We start from the raw sequence: 22,344 nt of genomic DNA on the forward strand, positions 1-22,344 counted from the left end.
TAAAACAACTTTCATGTTTTGGCTTGCCGGCCGCTAAAGAACGGAGCTATAATCGTATCTCGTTCGGTCTTGGTGGACGCGAGAGGTACGGATTTTAAGGGTGAGTTTTCCAACTGAGTATCCTAGTAACGTTGGTGACAACCTAAAAATCACAGGCCGTGGCAGTTCCGATCCTCTTGTTATCGCTACACAGGCAAGAGTGCTGCGTTACTCGGTAAGAATGCCGGGGAGAGAATCATCACATTATAAGCAAGGCCCTGAGTTTTTTTTTCAGCTGTGAGTGAATTAAGGGGTTATTAATAAAGCACACACACTCTAAGCCCGTGCTTTTACTTTACAACGGAACACTCGGATAGTCAAACACTTTGATCTATACGGAAATATATACCGGTAGATGACAAGGCTGAAAGAGGTCTAGACCTTATAGTGGAGTAGGGATTGTGAAACTCGGAACATGGGGAGAGAATGAGTCATTATGACCTGTACCGCATCCTAGACGAGAAATGATTTTTTTTTCGGTGTCTTCGGACACCGTGCAACTCCCGCAGTTTGTTGTGGTTAAATCACCAAACGCCTGGCAAAAAAAGAACTTATTGTAATAGGAGCTGGTGAAAACTTTAAAAGCAACCCGCCAGATCTCAAAAAAAAAAAAGAAAAAAAAAAGAAAAAAGAAAAACGTCGGCAGCCTTTTTGAGAATTCCAGAAGGTGCTCTCTCGAGTTCAATCGCGTTTAATTTGACAAGGATGGCAGAGAAACGCTCTGACATACGATTTAAAATTAGATACTAAACACAATAATAGTTTAAGGCACCTACGTTTTTTTTTTGTATAATGCGTGGGAACCGTCATCAACAAGCTGAATGGTTCGAAGAAGTGTTCTATGATGGTAGATACTAGTCAGTTCATGATTATATACTTTTTTCTGGCATTCACGAAGATATTAATTATGTATATAATTTCATCTAGTGTGCACTGTTGTTTTAAATACTACCAAAATCCTAATCAGTTCCATTTTTTTTTTCAGGTTCTTCAGTCTGCTTTTTCTTCTCTTGTGTTCAACACTACAACCAGCGCTTGGCGATGACTTGGATTTAGTCCCCGAACTCTGCGATCTCAGGGACCAGCCGATGTATTGCAAGTGCGAGAATAAACACATCGGCAAGGACGACGTCGAAATCACCTGCTTTGTTGTGAGAAATCTCACAGAAGACCACGTTGTCTTTAATGCCTTCCAGAATCAGCCATCGATCGTTTCGATTGCCTTCAGCACGTTCCGCAGCGACTACCATCTCCACTTCGTTCCGACAGAAGCACTGCGTTCCGCGGCGCCTGCCCTGGAAAGCCTCAAGTTCACTCAAGCCAACCTTGGCACGCTTAAGACTCACTCTTTTTATAACCTGCCTAAACTAAAGACGCTATCTCTCGATTCAAACGACATCACCGACTTGGAAAAGGAGTCCATTGCCGACTTGCCTCACCTAACAAAACTGGAGATGGGCGAAAACAAGCTCGTCAAGCTCCCCGCTCGCGCCCTCTCGCGTCTGTCGGCACTGACGCACCTATTCCTAGAGCGGAACCAGATAAAGAGCATCGAAGACATGGCCTTCGTTGAATTGGGTGCGCTAAAAGAACTGGACCTCAGCGACAACATGATCGTAGATCTGACGGAGGGCACATTCAAGGGCCTCGACCATCTGGAGCGGCTGGACATGTTCCGGAACAAGCTGCAGAGGTTGGACGCCCGGGTCTTCAGCGGGACGCCGGCGCTAGTGGAACTGGACCTCAAATACAGCGAGGTTTCGGAGGTGGACCCGTTGGCCTTCGAGGGGTTGCCGCGCCTCAAGAAGTTCTACTTCTCTCACAACCGGCTGCGGATCTTACCGGCGAACATGTTCTTAGGGGCGCCGAACCTGCTTACCGTGGACCTATCGCAGAACCAGCTGCTCACGCTTACCTGGAGGACTGTCCAGGACTTGAGGAAGATTGACGCCGAGTCCTTCGACATGAGCCTCACTGGTCAGTGCTTTTTGAATGGTCTTTTACGAGAACTGCAGTTCGGGCTTTGGTTCAGAAGGGACTTTTCATAGACCGCACACTGCGGATTCCGGGCTCCACAAGCGCACGCTCAATGAGTAATCAAAGCGACGGCAAGTGCTTACACTAGCAAGGCAGTGTGTTTGCGTACGGTTTACGGAAATTTCCTATTTTCTTTATGATATTCTTAAATTTGTAAACCGAGGAAATGACTGCCGATGCATCGATACACTGCTTCGGATATAAGAATATAACAAACAGTTCACCACTTTGGAAATTTATTAACTATTTCGGCTGTGAATCTGCGATAACTATACTGCACAAGTTTCCATGAAGAGGATCGATTTCCTACTTCTCATAGAGATTCCCTGATGATTAGCTAGAGAGTTTCAAAATAGTCTTCAGGGTTTATAGGCAGCGTCCAGACAAGTTTCAAGGTTTATAGATAATTCGCAGATAACTTCCAGGCATCTAAAATATTAGAACATTCGTAAAGTTCTGACGGAATTCAATCCCAGTGAAAACAAGGGTGACCTTCAATAAAATTACATTATCTCAAACTGATTTAATATGTTTCATTAATATTGAAGAATAAGCACTCAGTAATTTAAAACTTTTTAAAATGAAGTTTGCAAGATAATTATTATTTATCGGGTTCTTACTTGTTCCCATAAGAAAATGCCAGTTTTTGCATGCATCTTGTTTACATATTTAAACTCGATTGCTCTTGAACTAGCTTTAAATGTTAATAAAATTCAAAGAGAAGGTGCTGCATTTGAGCAGACAGTAAAACAGTGGTTTTAAGAATTTCGAATTGGAGATGAAAAGTTCAACACAACAACCAACCTGGAAAACCTTTTGTTTTTTACATAGATCGTCTCTTAAATCAATGAAGTACGCGGGCGAGCTGTACCAGGGCTAGCCTGAAATACTCGATACAAGAAACGTCAAACGCGTGAAGGTTATTGTTAGGTTATCTCTATGTAATTCCCTCACACGAGGGCCCTTAAAGAAAAAAATAGATAAAATGAGTGGAATTGTAGGTTGCCACAATCATTTGACAAGCCTCTACAAGTTACCCGAAGACTTATGGACATTCTGTGGTTCCCAATCATAATAATTCTATATTAATTCTTCCTTCAGCATGTTGCAACTAGGAGTGAAATACCGTTTTGAAAACAACTAAAAATAGTTTGAAAATGAATAAAAATGCCGCTTGTATATCTCTTAATTTTGAGTAACGTTTTTTTTTTATTATTGTTTTCCCGATATAAGGTTTCTGATATCCGTGCACGTCTTTCCCTCCCAAACGTTTTACAGGTTGTAGTACTACAAAAGCGCAATGGGTTTAATTAGTAAACTCAAGCCTATCTACCATACTGTCAAAATCGTGTACAGAAAAAAAAATCAATGTTAAACAAAAAAAAAAAAAAAAAAAAGATCGGAACACGTTTTAAGTAAAAACGTTTATAAACCAAAATCGCTTACAATATTTTCTGAACTCTAGAAATCAAAACGTCTTTTGACATAAAGATTTAAAAGAATGTCGGTACCTTGGAAAATACGTATACTTCGTTTCATACTTAGTATAGAACACTGTCACAGCTACTAGCGCGCGGGCGTGGCCTTATCTATGGTTTCGTTTGCGCGAAAACGCGTGCAAATGATCTGCGAGATCATTTGCTTGCTCGCGTACCCCATGCTCGCTCCAGCAGTTTTTAGAGCGTTGTACGCTAAGTATGAAACAGAATATAGACTCTAGTAAACTTGGTTCAAAGAAATATGTCAAAATATACGAAATATAAGATATGCAACTTAAAACGAGTTTTAAATTCCCTTAAAACTTTTCCAGTAAGTGTAATTTTCTTGTTTCCACATAGTTGCCAGATATTTTCAAGAAAAGTTTCAAATGTTTTGCCCGATAGTGTTCAGAGAGTTTTCTTTTTCGTTTTCAGAATCTCTACCTAACGGATTTGTTTTATGAAAAAAATCTTGATAGTTTCGAAGTAAATTTTAAAATAATTTAAACATAGTTTGATAGATATTTCAAGACCGTTTGAAGGTAGTTGATAGGTACTTTAAGACCGTCTGAAGGTAGTTATCCAGATAGTTTTAAGATAGTTCTGAGATACTACTTTGCCATAAACGTTTCACACAGTTTGTAAGATTTTTTAGACTGTGGGCCGCACACCTACAAGAAAGTTTACCAGTGAGTTTTAAGACAGTTGCAGATAGTTCGCCGAATGTAGTTTCCAAAGAGCTTGCCAAATGCTTGCCACAGTTTGTCAGATAGTTTGAAGACTCTTTCCAGATAGATCGCAAGTAGTTTTCAGATAGTTCGCCAGATGGTTTCAAAACTGCTTCAAGAGAGATTCATTAGGTGAACAGACAGTTCGCCTGCGGTAGCTCCCGGGAATTAAGTCCTAACATAGTCTGAGTCAGTCGTGTCGGCGTCGAGGCTTTATTCCTGATAATTCCTGCTTGCCATTTCATTAGGGAGATGAACAGACCGCATTTACGTAATATGAAAGGGGCGTCGCGGTCAGAGAGGTGGACCGGTTTTGTGTAACAGATCTTGAAACATTATCCCCGGCCGATTGCGGCACTCTACATCTAAACCAGTACATGCACAAATCGGTACACAGAAATGGCTGGTAGCAAGTTTCAGATTCCGGATGAACTCATCCTTTTAGTAAAATTGAAGTCCATGGTTCAAGAAGGGTTCCGTAAGCTGGTGTAGAGGGTTAATGGCGCAAATAAAAAGCATCTAGCGTAACAGGAAGTTATAATAGGAGTGGAAAAGACAAGCAAAAGGCAGGCGACAGCGTTCAATCTAGCCTATCTCATGGGATGTCCAGTTGGCGTTATCGAACCCAGTTAGACAAATGGATTCACATTTGATTTTATACCTGGATAGTGTATTCAGACAGTAACGATATGGTAATTTATGAATAATATATACGGTGAAGTGTCTTATTTTTCTTCCTGGCTGTCAGGGACAGAACAAAATAAGAGAGAGAGAGATAACAGTGTGAGAGCAGTTATGTGAATATTTAATAAAAAGGAATAATTTTTATGCTTCTCTTGCCTGTTTTCCTGTATACCTGTTGTAATTTAGCGGCTTAAGATTACTCTCAGTTATTTTTAGAAATTTATGAAATATTGATTTTAAACCAGGATATCGAAACTCGTAGACTGAATCGATACCGTAAGTATTCTAAGAGATGCATGATCCACAGAAGATACCAAATAGAACAGTCCTTGTCCAAAGACAAAATTCCAAGGTAGAAGTTTTTACAGATTAATACTCACGTGTCCCAAAACGTCACATGTGCGACTATACCGCAATTTTGCTGTTTAATTTATATAAATTATATTGCGGCTTGCATCACTAAGCCATAGCAGGGGTGGTTACGCATGATCATTCAAAGCAAATTTAACACAAGAGCACGAATAACATCTACAAGAACACCAAGTGACGATAGGGTAAAAATTTCATTTGGTAAAGAATCCCATCCGCCATGGAGGCGGGATACTCACGTATTCTCGGTTTTCAGTTTCTGCGGCCTTTAACCGTTCCATTCGGTGCCCAGTTTAGAACGTTTCGGGCCGAGGAAACATGGATCAGGGATAAGTTCCCGGCGATTCCGTTCTGTCTGCCTGATCATTCTTCACTGTATTTAACGTTGCTTCACCCGGACACGACTTTCGTCGATCATCACGTCTGGCAACAACGGTGGACGTTATATTGTTACGAATGACAACTGATGAGGCGACGAAAACTGTAACCAACAAAACGTTTAATGGGGCGAACTTGTGCCCAAAATAAAAAGGAAAAGGAAACAAAAGATAACTATAGCGCGTCGCGGGCGTCCATGACGGCGTAACAACAGGATCGAACGCTGGGGCGAGACTGACTGCGGCTTGCCACGGGGAGCCCCTGGTATCTGGAACACTCAGCCTAGAACGTTCGGCGCGTAGAACATTCGAAACTCGATCAGACAAGAAAGTTCTCGAATTTGCGAGAACGACAAGCAGAGAGAATAAATAAAAGAACGATCCGCTACCTGGAACCGAACCCAGATCTTCCGCGCGACAGCCAAACAGGGTAACCATTCGGCCATGTACGCACCCGCTCAGCACGCGCGTGGCAATATGATCATGAACTATTTAAGAACCTGCTCTGCCAATACCCGATGGGTTTCAGTGCCGTCATATGGAGGCGGGTTACTCACGTATTCTCGTTCTTCAGCTCAGTGCACCTTACGTTTATGGTACTATTGTGCGTTACGCAGAGCCTTGTGAAACGGCACCGAGGCCCAACTTGTTGCACTTACAGAACTTGTTTTTCAGCGTGCCGCTGAAGTGCCTTCTTTGAGATCTCGGGTTCTCTTATCCGAGGTGAAAAAATGATTAATTATATCTGGTGATGTGAAAGTAACCCTGGTCCTCTCTCTGCGGAGCAGCAAAGGGAGTTTTTAGAAGCACTCTGTGTTATACCAAAGCTATAGGAGGGACAAGTAAGGTCCTTTCAGATTTGAGGTAGATTAAGCGAAATCAGCAGATAGCAGACGAGAAGCTTGCTGCTCTCACAGCCCGGATCGACTGGATGGCAAAAGGAGGGGAGTGTGAAGGAATTGGGAACCGAAATAAGTTGCTAATAAAAACGAAATGAAACCATAGCTGCGCAACTTAGTGCGGCATGACGTTAAAAAAAAAGGTATAAAAATATTTTTTTTAATGCGCTGCCAGATTTTGCCAGCGACACGTGGGAAGATCCGAACGAAATGATTTATCGGTATGCGATAGTAACCTTGGCGTTCAGGTTGAACCGTTATATAATTAATCGCGCCCATATAATCGGTAGTTTCCCTTCAACAAAAAGCGGGTTGATCGTCATACAGCTTCGTTCATTCAAAGAAAAACAAAACAAATGAGACCAAGCCCACAAACTAAAGTTCAGTAGAGTAGATTGTTGGGCTATTTGGTTTTGGAACTTGGAAGACATATTACCGCTCAAAACACAAGGAGAACGACGAGAACCAATATGTGCGTATTAAACGCCTTAATAAAATCCTGCCACGATGTGATGTCAGAAGGTCAGGGCACGCAGTATAGGCGGTTTTTGGCAGCTGGCTTCCCGAATAATGTAGTGGTGTCAGTTGCGGAGGTCGCATTAAAAAGATTACGTAGTGAAGCTTGCCCTCGCCCAACGGTTCTCAGAGATAAACAAAACGTCGAGGTGATACCGTATACATCGCAACACTGTTTGCGCGAAAACGACAACGGCGCCTTTTCGAATTTTATTAGGAAAGAGTATTAGTGGGCACGCAATTTTACCCCTTATTTAGGGCTGTAAATGAGCTCTTTCTATAACAATAATTTTTTTTAGGACAACATTTTGGTTCCAGTGTCGCGCTCTGTACATTCACAAAACGGCGCATGGCCTGAAAAGGGTGGCCAATAGATCGAACGTAAAAGTAATGTTTTCCGCACCAAACACACTTAGTAGATTATGTAGGGTGACAGAACCTTTTCGTAAGGTTCCTTCTGGCAGTGTGCTGAAACCTGTGGAATCCATTTGTTGAATGTGCGGAGGAAGTAGTGTATCAGATGCGGAAACAAGTATATAGGTCAGACCGGTGGGTGTGTTAATGATAGGCTAAGGGAACACAAACTTAAACTAGGGAAATTATCAGGACGGTCGTCTGTCCGATCATTATCAAAGGTGTGCCGTTGTTTTTCGAGTGAAAGGTTTTGGCGGGCCACAAGTAAAAAACTCTGAGGGAGATAGTCGAGGCAGATGAGATTAGGAAGGGTGGGGCAGCATGTGTCAGCGTGGCCTCAGTTGATCTACTTGACAAGGAACGTGCCTTCCTCACTGACGCGGCATGGCATCGGGTTGGCTAGTGATGGGGCGATATCAGACACGGATGGTATATAAGTGACGTTTCATGTAATAAAATGAGTTGTTCGTAGCGCACTGTGGTGTCTGATTCTCGTCTTTGTCCTTGTGTTTTGAGCGCTAAAATGTTTTCCGAGTCACAAACTAAAGAGCAGTTATTTGTCAATCAGCGAGGGCTTTTTGCTACGTGCAAGGTCTGAGAGAAAGAAACTGCTTCAGTATGCTAAGGAGCATAACGACAGGTTCAAACGCCGCTTTAACACGCTTGCTATAGGTGGAGAAACGTTCATGGACGATTCCGAAACTGACCGTGTTGTTGATTGCGTCCAATAGCAATAAAGGTCCCCTGTCGAGCGTCGTAAAATTGAACTAAGAGAACATGTTTTTATCGTTATACACTGTCGTGGTATGAAACATTAAACAAGTGAGTTCGATGATCTGATTGCTGTCATTAATCCTGACAGTTATTGGGACAAAATCGCGGTTGGACGACCCCATTTGTGATTCAGAAATATTTCCTTCTTATTTCAACGTCCACCGTAACGATCGTAGTGCAAGCGAAGGTGGCGTTTTTGTTCTCGTTAAAAGTAAATGAAGAGCATTGGATTGCCGTTTAATGATCATTCAGATGAATCTGTCTGGTGCAAGATAGAAATGGAGAACGAACATCTGCTAGCCATTCCGGGTTTTTTAGAGGCCTCCGGGAATCAGTGATACGAAACCACTCGAGGAGTTACCTGATTGTTTATCTGTGTTAGTGTCTGACCAGTCATCATTGGGCGGTGATTTAAATCTCCCCGATATCAGCTGGTGAAAGAAGCCACCCACTTTACGTAGCAGATCTAGTCTTTGCTCCACTTTTGAAGTCATAATTAGTGAAAATGGGTTTTATCAATATGTAAATGCTCCCATAAGATACGCTGTATCAATTTCATTGAATTTAGGTCCTGTGCTTTGGAACAACCCTACGTTCGTTTGGTTCATTAATATATCTGCAGGTATTAGTGATCATGATATAATTGTTGGTAATATTAACTGCGACTACATCAGAATAAAAAGATCGATTTCAAGGAAAGTATTTTATTACGATAAGAGTAACTTTGATTGCATGTCAGATAACCTATCTTCGTTCCTACTAGAGTTTGAAGAATGCCCCGTACACATAAATATGTGCAGTTCGTGGAATCGTTTTAAAAGTGTGCTTGCTGAATTTGTTTTCGTACACCTGGCAACTAACGTGAAAAAAAATTAGAAGTTTGCTAAGTCTAACAGAAAATATGAGGTTCGCATTCCCGGTCTATCTGATGGCCATAACACTTTCGCTGGAGACATTCATTAGGCAGCGTGTTTCAACACATATTTTCCGTTTGTTTTCTCTTCACCATATATCGGAGATTTTCAATCTCTACCGGAGTTTTAACGCGGTAGGGCTGGAGTTGTTGTCCATACGTCTGTCAATGTTGTTTTGGAAAACGATGTGCGTTCTTTGTTCCAGAGCCTTAGATTAGGGGCTGTGAGTGGACCAAATAGCATTTCTAACCAATTCTTGAAAACAAAATAAGCTCGTGCTTTGTCACCGTTTCAGTTATATTGTGTCACAAATCCATAGAGGACAGTAGGCGTTCCCGCGAATGGAAACGTGCGAATATTTACCAATTCATGAATCATGTGCTGAAACAACCTTACTAGCTATTGGCCAATATCACTCACCAACGTATGCTGCAAAACCATTGAATATATTGTTTACTCCAGTATCGTTAAACATCTTGAAATGAACATTATTTTCACACCTCAGCAACACGGTTTAGATCTGTCTTTTTTTTTTATTTGTTACATGGCTAAGTCCGTTCTCCCGCGACATTTTGTCTTCGCACGATGAAGGCTTCCAGGCAAATTCTGTATTAGGGGATTTTCAAAAAGCCTTTGATGCAGTTCCGCATGTCCTTCTCATACATAAATTACCCTCACTGGAGCTACCAACAGTTGTCCTTAGGTGGCTAGCAAGTTATCTGTCCAATAAGAACCAATGCGTTATCGTCAACTTTGAACATGTCTTTAGACATGTTCGAAGCTTGCATGAAGAAAACAAGCTTCTAACACGCTTGAGGGGTGTCCGCAGGTAATTCTGTCATCGTGCCTAAAGCGAACACCGAATGTTTATGGTAGATATTTAAGTAGTGTGACTGCGGCTAGAGGGCTACCGAAAGCCTCTCTAAATGGCCGAACTGATGAAAAAACAAAAACACACAATACTCTGGTGTTTCGGGAGCAACGCTCTGCATTAGGAAGCCAGGGAGAGCTTAGCTGCAATACCGAAGGAAATTGCGACGAGTGATACTTCCCTTCCTGCGCGGTCGTCTATATCGATTCCATGGACTACCCAACTGAAGGGTCGCTTTTGTTTGCGGTATCATCCCGACAAAGCGACCTCTTTGTCCTCCGCTGCAATTATATTATCATTTTTTTCTTTGTTCCGACTGGTCCAGCGGTCTGGAACATAAGGGAGGAACATAAAAGGAAAGCCATCTTATCGATTTCCTTTATTGGAAACCGATGTGACTGCGTTCCCTCTTTTCAACATTTGCTATTTTGGACGGGTGGATCGTGTCAGTGCTTCACGTGGTCCGACTGGACATCCCAGATGGGCACCCGCCAGAAGCGCGAGGAATGTTCCTTCCGCCTCTCGATAATGATTTCCCGTCCGGAAGCCATCCGGTTCGTTAAGGCTTGACCTAAAGGGTTTTTTTTTTTCGTTTTAAGCGTTTTTCGGCGGTGCGTAGGAATTTTATTGCGCAGGCAATTTGGTATCAGGGCAGTGACGTATGCATGGCCTGCACTGACGTCGCATCAGCTGCCATTGTGGGGGCCTTGCTGCCGAGTTCGTACCTTCTGCATCGCCGATTCCGAACTACTAAATTAATTTTCATCGCCGGGAACGAGTAGGGATGACTACCATCATGGTGCGATGACGACACGTTCAAGCCGTGTATATTGCCGCGCGCGCAGCTGCCCAAGTAAACAGCGCGGTTTTTGAGTAACCGTTATCGCGAAGAGCCAGAGTTCGATTCCTGGTAGTTACTCATCTTTTATATATTCTTTTAGTTTAATCTTCTGGTGAATTCGAGAACATTGATGTTTATTCTAGGTCCGAATGTTCTACGCGTCAAGCATTGTACGCCGATTATTCCTGGAGCCCACGCGTGTACATAAGGGGCTTCGCGTGGCGAGCCAAAGTCAGTCTCGCCCCCGCGTTCGATCCTGCTGTTACGTCGCCATCGACGCCCGCGACACTCAATTTTTATCTTCTCTTCCCTTTTTGTTTTGGGCACAAGTTCACCCCATTAAACGCTTAGTTTACTTAAGTTGTAGTCACCTCATCACTTGTCATTCGTGACAATATTTAAAAGAATAGACGACATGGGGTCAATGTAGCGGAACACATCAAAGTTATTTTTCGCCCATTTGAGTGCAGTGGACGGGAAGCTAAGTATTTCGTTAAAAACAGAGCTCACGAACGTTTCTAACATTGATCAAACATGCCACCTTATGTTTCGCGGTTTCGAAATGGTACGTCCTTTTTTGTGACTTCCAAAATATTATAACTGGCACGCGTACGAAAACGCGGACTCGAGTAACAATATGAAAGCGGAATGATAAAAAATGCAAAGTTCGTAAAGCCAATTCGAAATTAAGAGCACCTGAAAGAGGAGATTACAGTCACCCCGAGCGACGATTGTTGTATAATCTGTTTCACCATAATTTCGAACGAAGCCGAAGTTACAAGAGTGAGAATATTGCCCCGAACGAATTTGGTACACGTCACGGCAGGCCAAGCTTCAGATGATTATTCTCACCCATATCGTGAAATGCCCACATGTTTAATCGAGTCTTAGAATGCCCACGGCCCGCAGGTGTGGGTGTTTATTTTTGCATATTTGAGCGAACACCACGCGCTCCAAATCATTAGAAAGGGTTACTTGCAGTCCGTGCTGCCAGTGGATAAACTTGTTTTCAGTTCTTCACGCTGTCTACGAACCCCGTCACTGCTCTGTCACTGAATGCTCCTGCTTGTCGCTGATAGGCACGTCACTTAAAGCAGGATCATTTTTTGTTTTTGCCGGGCTCCTTTAAACAAGTACAATGTTTACTCTACAGCGTGTAAGGCTCGCCCGCTCCTCGCGCACCTCGTGCGTTTGTTTACCCCTAAATTTGCCTAAGTGCTTTTATTTCCCCCCGACGTCAACCAATGATCGCTACGAGCTCGGCTGCCTCCTCATCGCGCGTACCCTACGCGTTTCCTATGTTGCCCTTTGATTGTCGTATGTCTCAGGGGCTTCGATGCACCAAAGACACATTTTAGAACACTTGCTCACCGTTACACCCTAATCAACCTGTAGCGTATGTTCGCCCGCCAAGCGCTTGGAAGAGCGCTGCAATCTACGAAGGGCCGTCGGTGAACGACAGGGCTCATAACATGTTTAGACCGTGAAGACAGGATGCGCTGTGGCACTGATCACGGTGACATGTCACGCCATAGCCTCCTCTATACTCACAAAGCCTGGCAGTTTGACGACGGAGCCATAGAGTGCCCGGTCGCAGATTCGGGGCTCGAGGATCTGGTAGCACAGAGCACCAAAAAGCCAAATCTCTCGCGGAATCTGGACGTCAGCGCACAGCTTCCGCAGCGGCGAGGACCTGAAACACACCTGTTCGCTCGGGCGAAGCGGGTTTCGGCGTTTCGCCGCAGCGGGGCGCCAATCAGGTGGCTCTCCTCTCATCCGTTGTCTGCTCCACCCTTTCCATTGCGGCGGCCTCTTCTCGTGGCGATATGCAAGGCTTTGTCAGTATATTGGGCAGGATATCGTACTACAGGGGGCGCTTTATCGAGGTTGTTGTCCCCACAGCCCGGTGTTTACTAACACAGCATCGCAAAGAAATTGAACCTCGTCATGCACGCCCTGGACACGAGCGCTTCGCTCTGACCAATGCTGGCCTTCGAATCGTCATCTTCGATATCGCTGATCAAAAACAAACAAGAAAATTCTTTTTGTTGCCCCCACAGCTGAAGCGTGCCGCTAGAGGCATGACTGTTTGATCTCCTCCCCAATAGGGGGCTATGGTCATGGCTCAGTGCCACGGCACAGACAGTTTTTCTTAGTGAAGACTTCTTATCAGCGACGTCATTGTCCGCGGGCCCTCCGTAGATTGCAGCGATTTCCCAAGGGCAATGTGGGAGAGCTCCGCTCCAGATTGCTCAGAGTGCATGTCCATGGCAGTTTAAGGAACGAAGGGCTTATTATTTTCACGCTTCTTGCTTCGTTCTTGGGCGTTTTTACCTGCGAATTCCGCAGACCGATTGGCTGCGCGGAACGATAATGAGATGCCCGGTAATAGCTACGCCTTTTTTTTTTTCTGCAAGTAACTCAAGCAAGCGACTCGGGTTTGAGCTCTGAGCACTCCCAGCAGCTTCCTCATTCCACACTCGTACTAGCCACTGCAAATAGTACTCGTGTCTTAGGAATGCTGTCAGGGAATCGGCAGTAAAAAAAAAAAAAGAAAAGAAAAGAAGAAAAAGCGTGAATTAAAAAAAAGACGGCAAAATTCACATGTCGATTGTTGTTAAACTTTTTGTCGTGACTGAATATATGTGTTCTGTGGTGGGGAACCTAACAAAATGGGATCACGCTTTAATACTATGCGAAGTTGGAGGGTGAATTTCTTAACGGTTATCACGTGGGCTTTGAAACGTGCTCGCCTTTTTTGCGGCCTTTCAATTTGAACAGCGGTCAGCGAGTTGGGGGTCCTCCCCCGCTCTCTCTTTAAACTGTCGGTTGGAGTATTTTCATATCTCGAAGGACCCTCTCTCGTCGGACGTGCTTGCGCATCAAAGAAGGTGACTTGGACGACTCGCGCCGTACAAATATTGTACCTTTTCGTGCGAATGGAAGCGATACGAAAAGAGAAGTAACACAACTGCGCTCGCATGACCTCCACAGTTATAACTATGCAGCTTGACGAAAACTATAAACGGTAGCTATAAGATTTATTTTCATCATATACCGGCTGTTGATTGAATATCGACCAAAAGTTTCTTGCACAAAACTATACCTCGCCCGCAAAAGCCATCGATGTCGTATTCGGGCCAATTTATTGAGGGATCAACTTATGAAGGCTTAATCGGTGTTACATAATTATCTTTTTTAATATTAAAAGAAACTATGATTCTCACCGGACACCTGCTGAGCTTCGAAAAAAAAGTAAATCAGTTAGTTCGTGGGAAGATTTAGAGCGCATGTTAAAGCGGGGTGGAACGCAAGAGCTACAATGTGTGATATACACAAACACGTTTTTTTTTAAACATGCCCGCGTTTGCCCCGTGTGGACATTGGTCGTGCGCAGTAGCCAGGTTCGCCTTAGCTGAAGCATCTGACCCTTACAAAAACTGTGGGGCTTTTCTGTTGAACGGCTGTTCAAAAACGTCATCACAGGTTATAAATGGCAATAGCTTTTCATCTTACTTTCTCTAGCTTTTCTGTTGAGTTTCTTTAGAATATTGGCCCGATTTTTAATAAAAAAGTCAACAGACTTTCTGTCGCCTCAAAGATGCTTTTTCTGTAGCTTTTCAATTGAAATGCTACAGCTTTTCAATAAAAATCTACAGCCACCTAAAAAGAAAAACAAATTTACAGATAGCCATACATTCAGCGAAGTTTTGGAAGCTTACTACAGCTTTTCACTCTGCGCCAAAATGGCTGCAGCAAAATAACGTTAAAAAAATGAAACACGCAATTTTTTTTTGGGGGGGGGGGGGGGGATTTTGTTACGAAACTTTGTCCCTGTGTGGATTTGAAAGCTCTACAGACATCCCAAAACTACACATTAGAAACAAACACAAACACAATAAAAGATTGAACACTTAAACCAGTGGTTCTCAAATAGGGGTCCGCGGGCTCTTTGGGGTCCGGGAAAGCATTCTAGGGGTCTGCGAAGTCCTGCCTCATCAGTCAAGCCCGGGTATAAAAGTTGTCTTTTTTTCAAGTCGAGAAGAAATGTTTCAGTTTTCGGGCGAGCTTTCTAGTGTGTACGTCAATAAGAGAGATCTAGTTCACTCTAGCCCTTATCTATATCCGTTTATTAAATCAATATTATATTTAACCATTATCTTTCCCCTCCCCTCACCACGAAGCTTTTTCGCCATCATCGCCGCTGATTCCCAAGGGGTCCGCGAAACATCGATGGTTGAGAACCACTGACCTAAGCCACAGTCACTTTGACTGCTCCAGACCCTTGTATAGCGTACATATTGAAGGGAATCACTTGGCCGGTGACCACCTCAGCACTTATTAAGGTTCCAAATATCCGATCTCCTAATGGAGAGTCTACCAAAGGGAAAACAGTGTTTCGAAGCTCGTGTACGGTATCTCTTACAACTAATAATAATTCGTTCAACGAACAATAACTCGGCGCAGTCGCTGAAACAACATCCGCAAAAACGGCTTATATAAGAAATGTTATCGCTTCTCTGCATATCACCTTTCAGGATGAAGCGAGTAAAGGCAGTTTCTCCACTTTGTAAAAAGTTAATTTGTTTTTCTCTACTAGTTCACTAGTTTAATATAATCATTAAAGTCGCTGTAGTCACTTAAAATGTGAGAACGGCAGGGCGTGTCTTCCGAATGCCTGGCCTTCAGCACGCGCCCCACGCCTTCCGTCGTGCTTTGACTGCACGCGGGCGCTCGAGGTGCACGAACGCCGAAGCGTTGTCAAGGGTAGTAGGCTCACGCTGAAGGTGGGACAACTGAAAGTGCTCCCTACCGTTCTTACCCTGTCAGGAACTATTCAGAAACTTAGTGACTCTAGACATCTAGTCGAGGTGTACTATGTTCAATAAAAAGTGAACAGAAAGTCTTAAGCTCTCTATTGACACAACTGAAAACCCCGAATTGGTAAAAACTGAAAAGCCTCGGGACGAGGATTTGTGTTTAAAGTTTCATTTTAATGTTAACCTTAAACAGAACTTCCACTGAGGTGTCTGTGAGGCTGCTTCATGCTTCGGAACCACATCCGCTATCCCACTTCGATTTCGTTACGGCAGAAATACATTTCCTAAGTATACAGATCATAGCCGGTGTTCTAATAAGTTAGGGAAATACCATTCCAGTGTCTTATTTGTTTAATCATGTCCCGATTAACGCTGATTGTGTATCTGACCCCGGAAATTGGCACCGAAGAACATCGAATCTATTGAAAAAAATAATCCCTGAAGAAACACGACCGTTATTGAAGTAAAATAAAACCCCGAAAACACGGAACTCTTATCACAAATAAGGGAAAAACCGCGCGGGGCACCTCAATGTTAGATGAATTTTCGGGACTCAAGAAAACGAAGAGGACTCATACTGCAACTTCCCACGAAGCTTTGTTTGGTTGTACTTATCAAATGATAGCTTACTCCAGCCAATGGTATACGAAAACGCCATCCGCGAGGAAGCATGTTTTGCAGCGGCTACACTATAAAACCCAAAGAACGTGATCATGCCACGTGAATAATGCCGTTACATAATTCATAGCGTAAGTTTTGTAGCGCTTTGGCGTCTCGCTTTTACGTGTCACGGGACACCAAGTTTCTCCTGCCAAAAAGCGTAATCTGAAGTAAGCTGGGCCTTTCGCAGAGAGTTAAAAAATTACCCCTCTATGTGTGTATATCATACTCGGTGTTGCCTTTTTTGTGCCATGCTCTCAAGCTTAGCTTATACCCCTGTCGGACGAGCAGCTCAAATGTCATTTACGGAGATGGCATTTATGTAAATGACGTTCAGGCTACCCGTACCAGACGAGAAATGTTAATGCCATTTAGCCTATATGTTATTGCGATGTCCTTCGCAAAGTCGAAACAGGCACGCGCACCGTGTTCTTGTTACAACGACCGTTAACTCAGCAATACACAATTTTTTATGTTTTGTTTTAAGAGAAAAAATATAAGCCACACCAGAATAAAGACTTCAACACAGTCATTAAAAACAGATCTGCCTTTCTTGATGAAGAATGGGTTTTTCCGGCAACCGCGATATGCTTGCCGTTTAGAAGCACGTTAAAGGGACCATGAAATAAAACTTAGGTTGAGATTAATTATTTTAGATTCGGATATTACTTATCGCATATCCTTTAGTGGGCCAAAAGAAAGAGGGTAGAAAGTCAAAAGCCTACTCTTCAGTACGCTAATTTGAAAATATAGCGGACTATGCACAGATAACCTTTTGCTCCTTTAACATGCCACAGCTGGAAGACAAGCAACCGCAGTGTTGCCGAACTCCGAGGTCACTTCTTCACCAAATGTTATCCGAAAATATTTTAGATTTCACTAGATGTCTGGAAAATGTCTTTGCCCAAGGAAATATTGAGATTATCGTTATGTTTCAGCTAAAGAATAGATTACAGCAATACAGTGACCATTTAAATTTTTGAATTTTTTTACTGGGGCCTGTTAAATAATAACATAGGCAATAATTATGCAAGTACTAGATAACCGATAAGGACAGCAGCGCACTATAGGGAGCTTTCAGAGGTATTGTTTATTGAACCAACAACTTAAATACCCCTTAGCGAAAACTAAGACACTTGAAATATACTACATTCTAATTTGAGTGTATTTGAAGTACAGTTCATATTTGTAAGTACACAAAAAATGGACTGAAAATATACACTTTTTTTTTTACTTTGTACTAAAATAGATTTCTGAGAATATTTTTAAAATACCTTTATTAAAACTACATTGGAAGTTCCCTTCATGCGTTCTGAAATATGTAAATAATAAATTAATAGGCACAAAATACCTTCCTCATGGATTTCTTAAAGTAATTATTTATTTCATGTAAAATATACTCCAACCCCAATAAGAATGCAGCAATCAAAAATATGTGCAGAATAGTCTTAAAATACGTGGAAATCGTAAATACTGTTGTGTTATGCTCTAAGTATCTTTTGACTGCAATACTTTGGTAGTTTGACTTCAACTACCAAAGTATTGAAGAGGTCGCCTATCAGAGGTTAACTTCAAGCAGATGTGGAGTACACTGAAGTACCTAAATACAGCATTTGATTAGTTTGTCAATTGAGTTGTGCAGCATCGCACTGAAAAATCAGCCCAGTTTATGTTATTGTTTTTTTTTTCTTTCAAGAACTCACTTGATGAGTTTCTTGCACGCCAATCACAAACGGGGTTCGAGAAATTCAACCACAACACTTGCTGATGCTGGAAAGCTTCAGCAAGTGCTGTTAGCAGATATTTTGGTGTCGTTGTGTTAGCACAATGTTAGTTCACTGAATGTATATACTCACCATTGTACGTGATGTGAGTAGTGACTTTAATATAGTGACGTTAATGACCATATTAAATAGTCAACTAGTAAAGAAAAGCATAATAACTGTTTTAAAGTGAAGCCACTGCCTTGACTCGCTTCAACCTGATTGGTGCTATGCGGAAAAGCAATAACATTCCTTCTAGGAGCCGTTTTTGTGGATATTGTTTTAGCAACTGCGCCGAATTATTACAGTTGTACTTGACGATATCTCTTCCTAAAAGGAAGAGATATCGTTCTCGAACTTCAAAACACTGTTTCCTCTTTGACAGACAACCGAGGAGAAGAGCGAATACTTGGAACCTTAATAAGTGGAGAGGTGGTCACCGGCCAAATGATTACCTTCAATATGCAGGCTATATAAGGCTCTAGAGCAGTCAACGGGACTGTGGTTCAGGTGTTCAGTGCGTCATGGTGTTTGCGTTCGTTTCTAATCTGTAGTTGTGGTATGTATTTAGTAGTGCCTTCAAATGCCACAGGGACACCGTTTACTAACAAAATAAAAAAAATATGTGGAGCTCGTTTTTAATACACAAATGTCATTTTGAGGGAGAAGGAATTATTTTTTTGGTATATCTAAAACTTGTCTGATTAGTATTTATGACGTATTTTGAATACCCTACTCGCGTATTTCGAATGTGGACAAAAAAATATAGAATGAATACAAAATCAATATTCATATTTAATATATTTCAACTTTGTTTCAAGTACGGCCTCTTTTTGCTAAGGGACGTCATACCGATTAAAGCAAAATTCTACTTTACCTGACATTTTAATCAGAAAAGCAAAAATAGTGCATACAAAGAAAAAGTACGCAGAGGTTTCTGCCAGAGCTTCTAAATAAAACGCGGGTGAAGAAGGTTGACAATGTATACACATCTACTCAGTCTCGAACAGATGAATACGTGTTTACACTCTGTTCATTTCATTTTTCATGCGATCAGGGTGGCGCTTGGTGCACTGCAAATTCATAAAAGTTTGCTCAGCCTAGAGTTCGTTTGACGTTTTGGAAAGCCTCTAGGGTTTAGGTTGCCAAGCTGTTCCTTGTTTTGGTTTTTATGAAGCTAACCTGGGAGAAAACTCTTTCAACTGTCGCAGTAAAATGTCGCAAGCAAAGAAGCTTGCTCAAAAACGTGCTGAGCATAGAAACATCGGACTGCAGTCACTTTGTTTGGTGTCTTTCATATGTTTCCAGAAGCGTTCCCCACTTACTTCAGCAGGTAGGTTCAGATCGTTGTTACGAAGCGACTTCTGTTTTCTGTCAATCATATTAATGCCATCTTCAGCACCTTGCCAAAACCTGATGTCGGTTCCTTTAACATTGTCTACAGGCAAAAAGCATGTGTACGCCCAGCATGGTACCATGGTCTTGCAATAATTCCTTCAAAATATCTGTATAAATACCCACACCTCTAAAAACATTTTTTTTGTGGTAAGTAAAAAAAAAAAAGGATTTGTCGTTTGTACAAGCTTTTTAAAAAAAATAATTAACACCTCCCCGGAAAAAAGTATCCCTAGATTTGAGCAAATTTCTCTTTTCTTCTGAACGATCAACAAAATCCCTAGATCAAGGAACAAATGCCAGGGTGGCCAGCGCTGGGCAACCGTCCAATTGGCATATGGGCTCCGCCATATATTGGTATTGAATTTATGACAATCTCAATTAGGCACGCCATGCATGAGGCGACCCGCCATAGTAATGAAGGTGCTCGTTAGTGTAAGTGTCTTTGCTGCTGTTCACACGATTAACCGTTCAAGCGTACTTATCAAATATAATCTCTTAAAATAATAAGATCTTGAATTCATTCCTTGTTTGTCACAAATGACCTTTCAATATTTTGAATATTATATGTCCTAAAACTGAACAACGCCAAAAGCTAGTGCTGCAACGGGCGCCATATAGGAGAGGTCTGTGAACCCTTGCGCTCGATTGCCAGATTCCTTTTTGTTTGAGAAAGCATAATTATATATATATATATATATATATATATATATATATATATATATATATATATATATATATATATATATGTATATGAGGTATGGGTTTGGAGATAAATAAAATATGAATGGTGCTTGTACACAGTAACGAATTTCAAGCATAAACAAGTGCCCGAGTACAAGAACTTGTGTTTATAAAACAGCTTCCTTACCGCCAATTGGAACTAGCGCATGGAGAGTGGAGTGCGAAACAACAAAAACAAAACTTCCACATTGCGGCATCGTGAAGTCCGCTTCTTCCAGCGGGCGACAAGCTCTGCCAATCGGCCGAACTCTCTTAGTATAGAGAGTTCTGCTTTTTGGGTTGTACGGTCACACGTTTTACTATTTTACTACTACTAGAAGCACTATTTCAAGAAGGTTATAATCATACCATTTTAGTAGCACGTTTCATGTATATTTTAACGTTTGTACACTTTTAACTCGTTCTAATTACACCAGAAATAAAAATTTAAATACACCCTTATGCATTCAAATAGATAGTCCACATATATTCCGAAATGATGCTAGTATATTAATTGTGTTCTACACATATGTTTATCGCGTACTTTTAAATATATAAAAAATATGTTTCCATATTACTGGTTTATTTTGATATACATGCAAAAAGAGCCCTTATGTTCTCATAGTTTGAAATATATGCGAAATAAATAATAATATTTATGGCATACGTTTAGATACATTAAATATTATGCAGACATATTTGTCATACATTTAATGTAATAAGCAGTAGATCTTAAATTTATTTATGACGTACTCAAAATATTCTTTTGAACCACGGTTAAAAGCGACAAAAGAGGAACACAAGAGAGAAGACAAACACGGGCGCCTGCGTTCTTTTTAGCGCTTTTAACCATGATTCAAAACAGTCACCATCAAGTGGCCCAACAACAGGTACTTTTACATTCGAAATGTATTTTGTGTGTGGACAAAGTATACCCTTTTTCGCTAAGAGTTAGTTCTTTGTGCGGTGAATTAAGATTCTTTATTCTTTATTCAGGAAACTCCTGCAGCGCCTAGAAGGCATTATTGCAGGGGGCGAATAATAACGAAAAGAACATATCAACATTTGCAGCACAAACTATACATTCCTGTAAAGCGTTCCAGTCCTTGACCGTCCTCACAAAAAACGGATTTTTGCAGAGCTCCGTCCTAGTACAGTATTCGCGTATCTTGTGCACATGATCATTACGTTTGGAAAAATAATTTGGTTTTAAGAGGTATGATTAGCTATTAATACCAGTAGCTTCATGATAAATGTTGTATAAAAATTTCAACCGTAAATTTTTTCGCCGAAGATCCAATGACGCCCATCCTAGTGATTGTTTCATGTTAGTTACACTAGAAAAACGGTCGTACTGGCCCAGGACGAAGCGTGCGGCACGATTTTGTATTTTTTCCTAGCCATCAATGCGATTTTTTTTGGAAGGGTCCCACACAGTGCATGCGTAATCTAGAAGTGGCCTTACATAGGCAAGACATGCTAGTTCTTTTATTTTTTGTGTAGCGTTTTTTAGGTTTCTTTGGACAAAGCCCAGTGCGCGACCCGCCCTCATAATGACATCATCAATTTGCGAATCCCACGTGCAGTCGGATGACAAAATGACTCCGAGGTATTTTACTTTATTCTCATTCGTTACTAGCTCATTGCTTAAATAATACTGTGTGTCAAATTTTTTTTTTTTTTACGTGTGAAGCTAACATGAACACATTTCTTTACGTTAAGTTGCATCCCCCATTCACCGCACCATTGTTCTATTCGATCTAGGTCAGCCTGCAGTTGTCCGGAACCCTCCCCGTTCTTTATACGCGTATACACAGCGCAATCATCAGCAAATAATCTCAGTTGGGAAGTTACATTGACATGAATATCATTGATAAATATTAAGAATAACAATGGCCCCAGAACCGACCCCTGTGGTACACCAGACGTAACTTCAACAAAATGAGACGCCTCGCCGTTTAAAATTACACATTGCTGACGCGAACTCAGGTATGACTGAATCCATTTTAGTGTGGTAATATCTATGCTCAAACAATTCAATT

The 22,344-nt window shown here is 41.8% G+C and overlaps 1 protein-coding gene across 1 annotated transcript in view; it reads left to right on the forward strand.

Moving 5' to 3' along the window:
* The first annotated feature begins 831 nt into the window (after window positions 1-831).
* The window catches only part of LOC121837525 (connectin-like), a 106,006-nt gene continuing 84,493 nt past the window's right edge, over window positions 832-22,344 (forward strand). Inside the window, exons 1-2 of the mRNA XM_042293133.1 lie at window positions 832-863; window positions 1,025-2,016. Coding sequence (XP_042149067.1) covers window positions 832-863; window positions 1,025-2,016 — 1,024 coding nt within the window. The remainder of the gene's footprint in view (window positions 864-1,024; window positions 2,017-22,344) is intronic.

The sequence above is a fragment of the Ixodes scapularis genome, unplaced genomic scaffold (assembly GCF_016920785.2).
Source record: "Ixodes scapularis isolate PalLabHiFi unplaced genomic scaffold, ASM1692078v2 PGA_scaffold45__5_contigs__length_3442486, whole genome shotgun sequence".
NCBI classification, from domain to species: Eukaryota; Metazoa; Arthropoda; class Arachnida; order Ixodida; family Ixodidae; genus Ixodes; species Ixodes scapularis.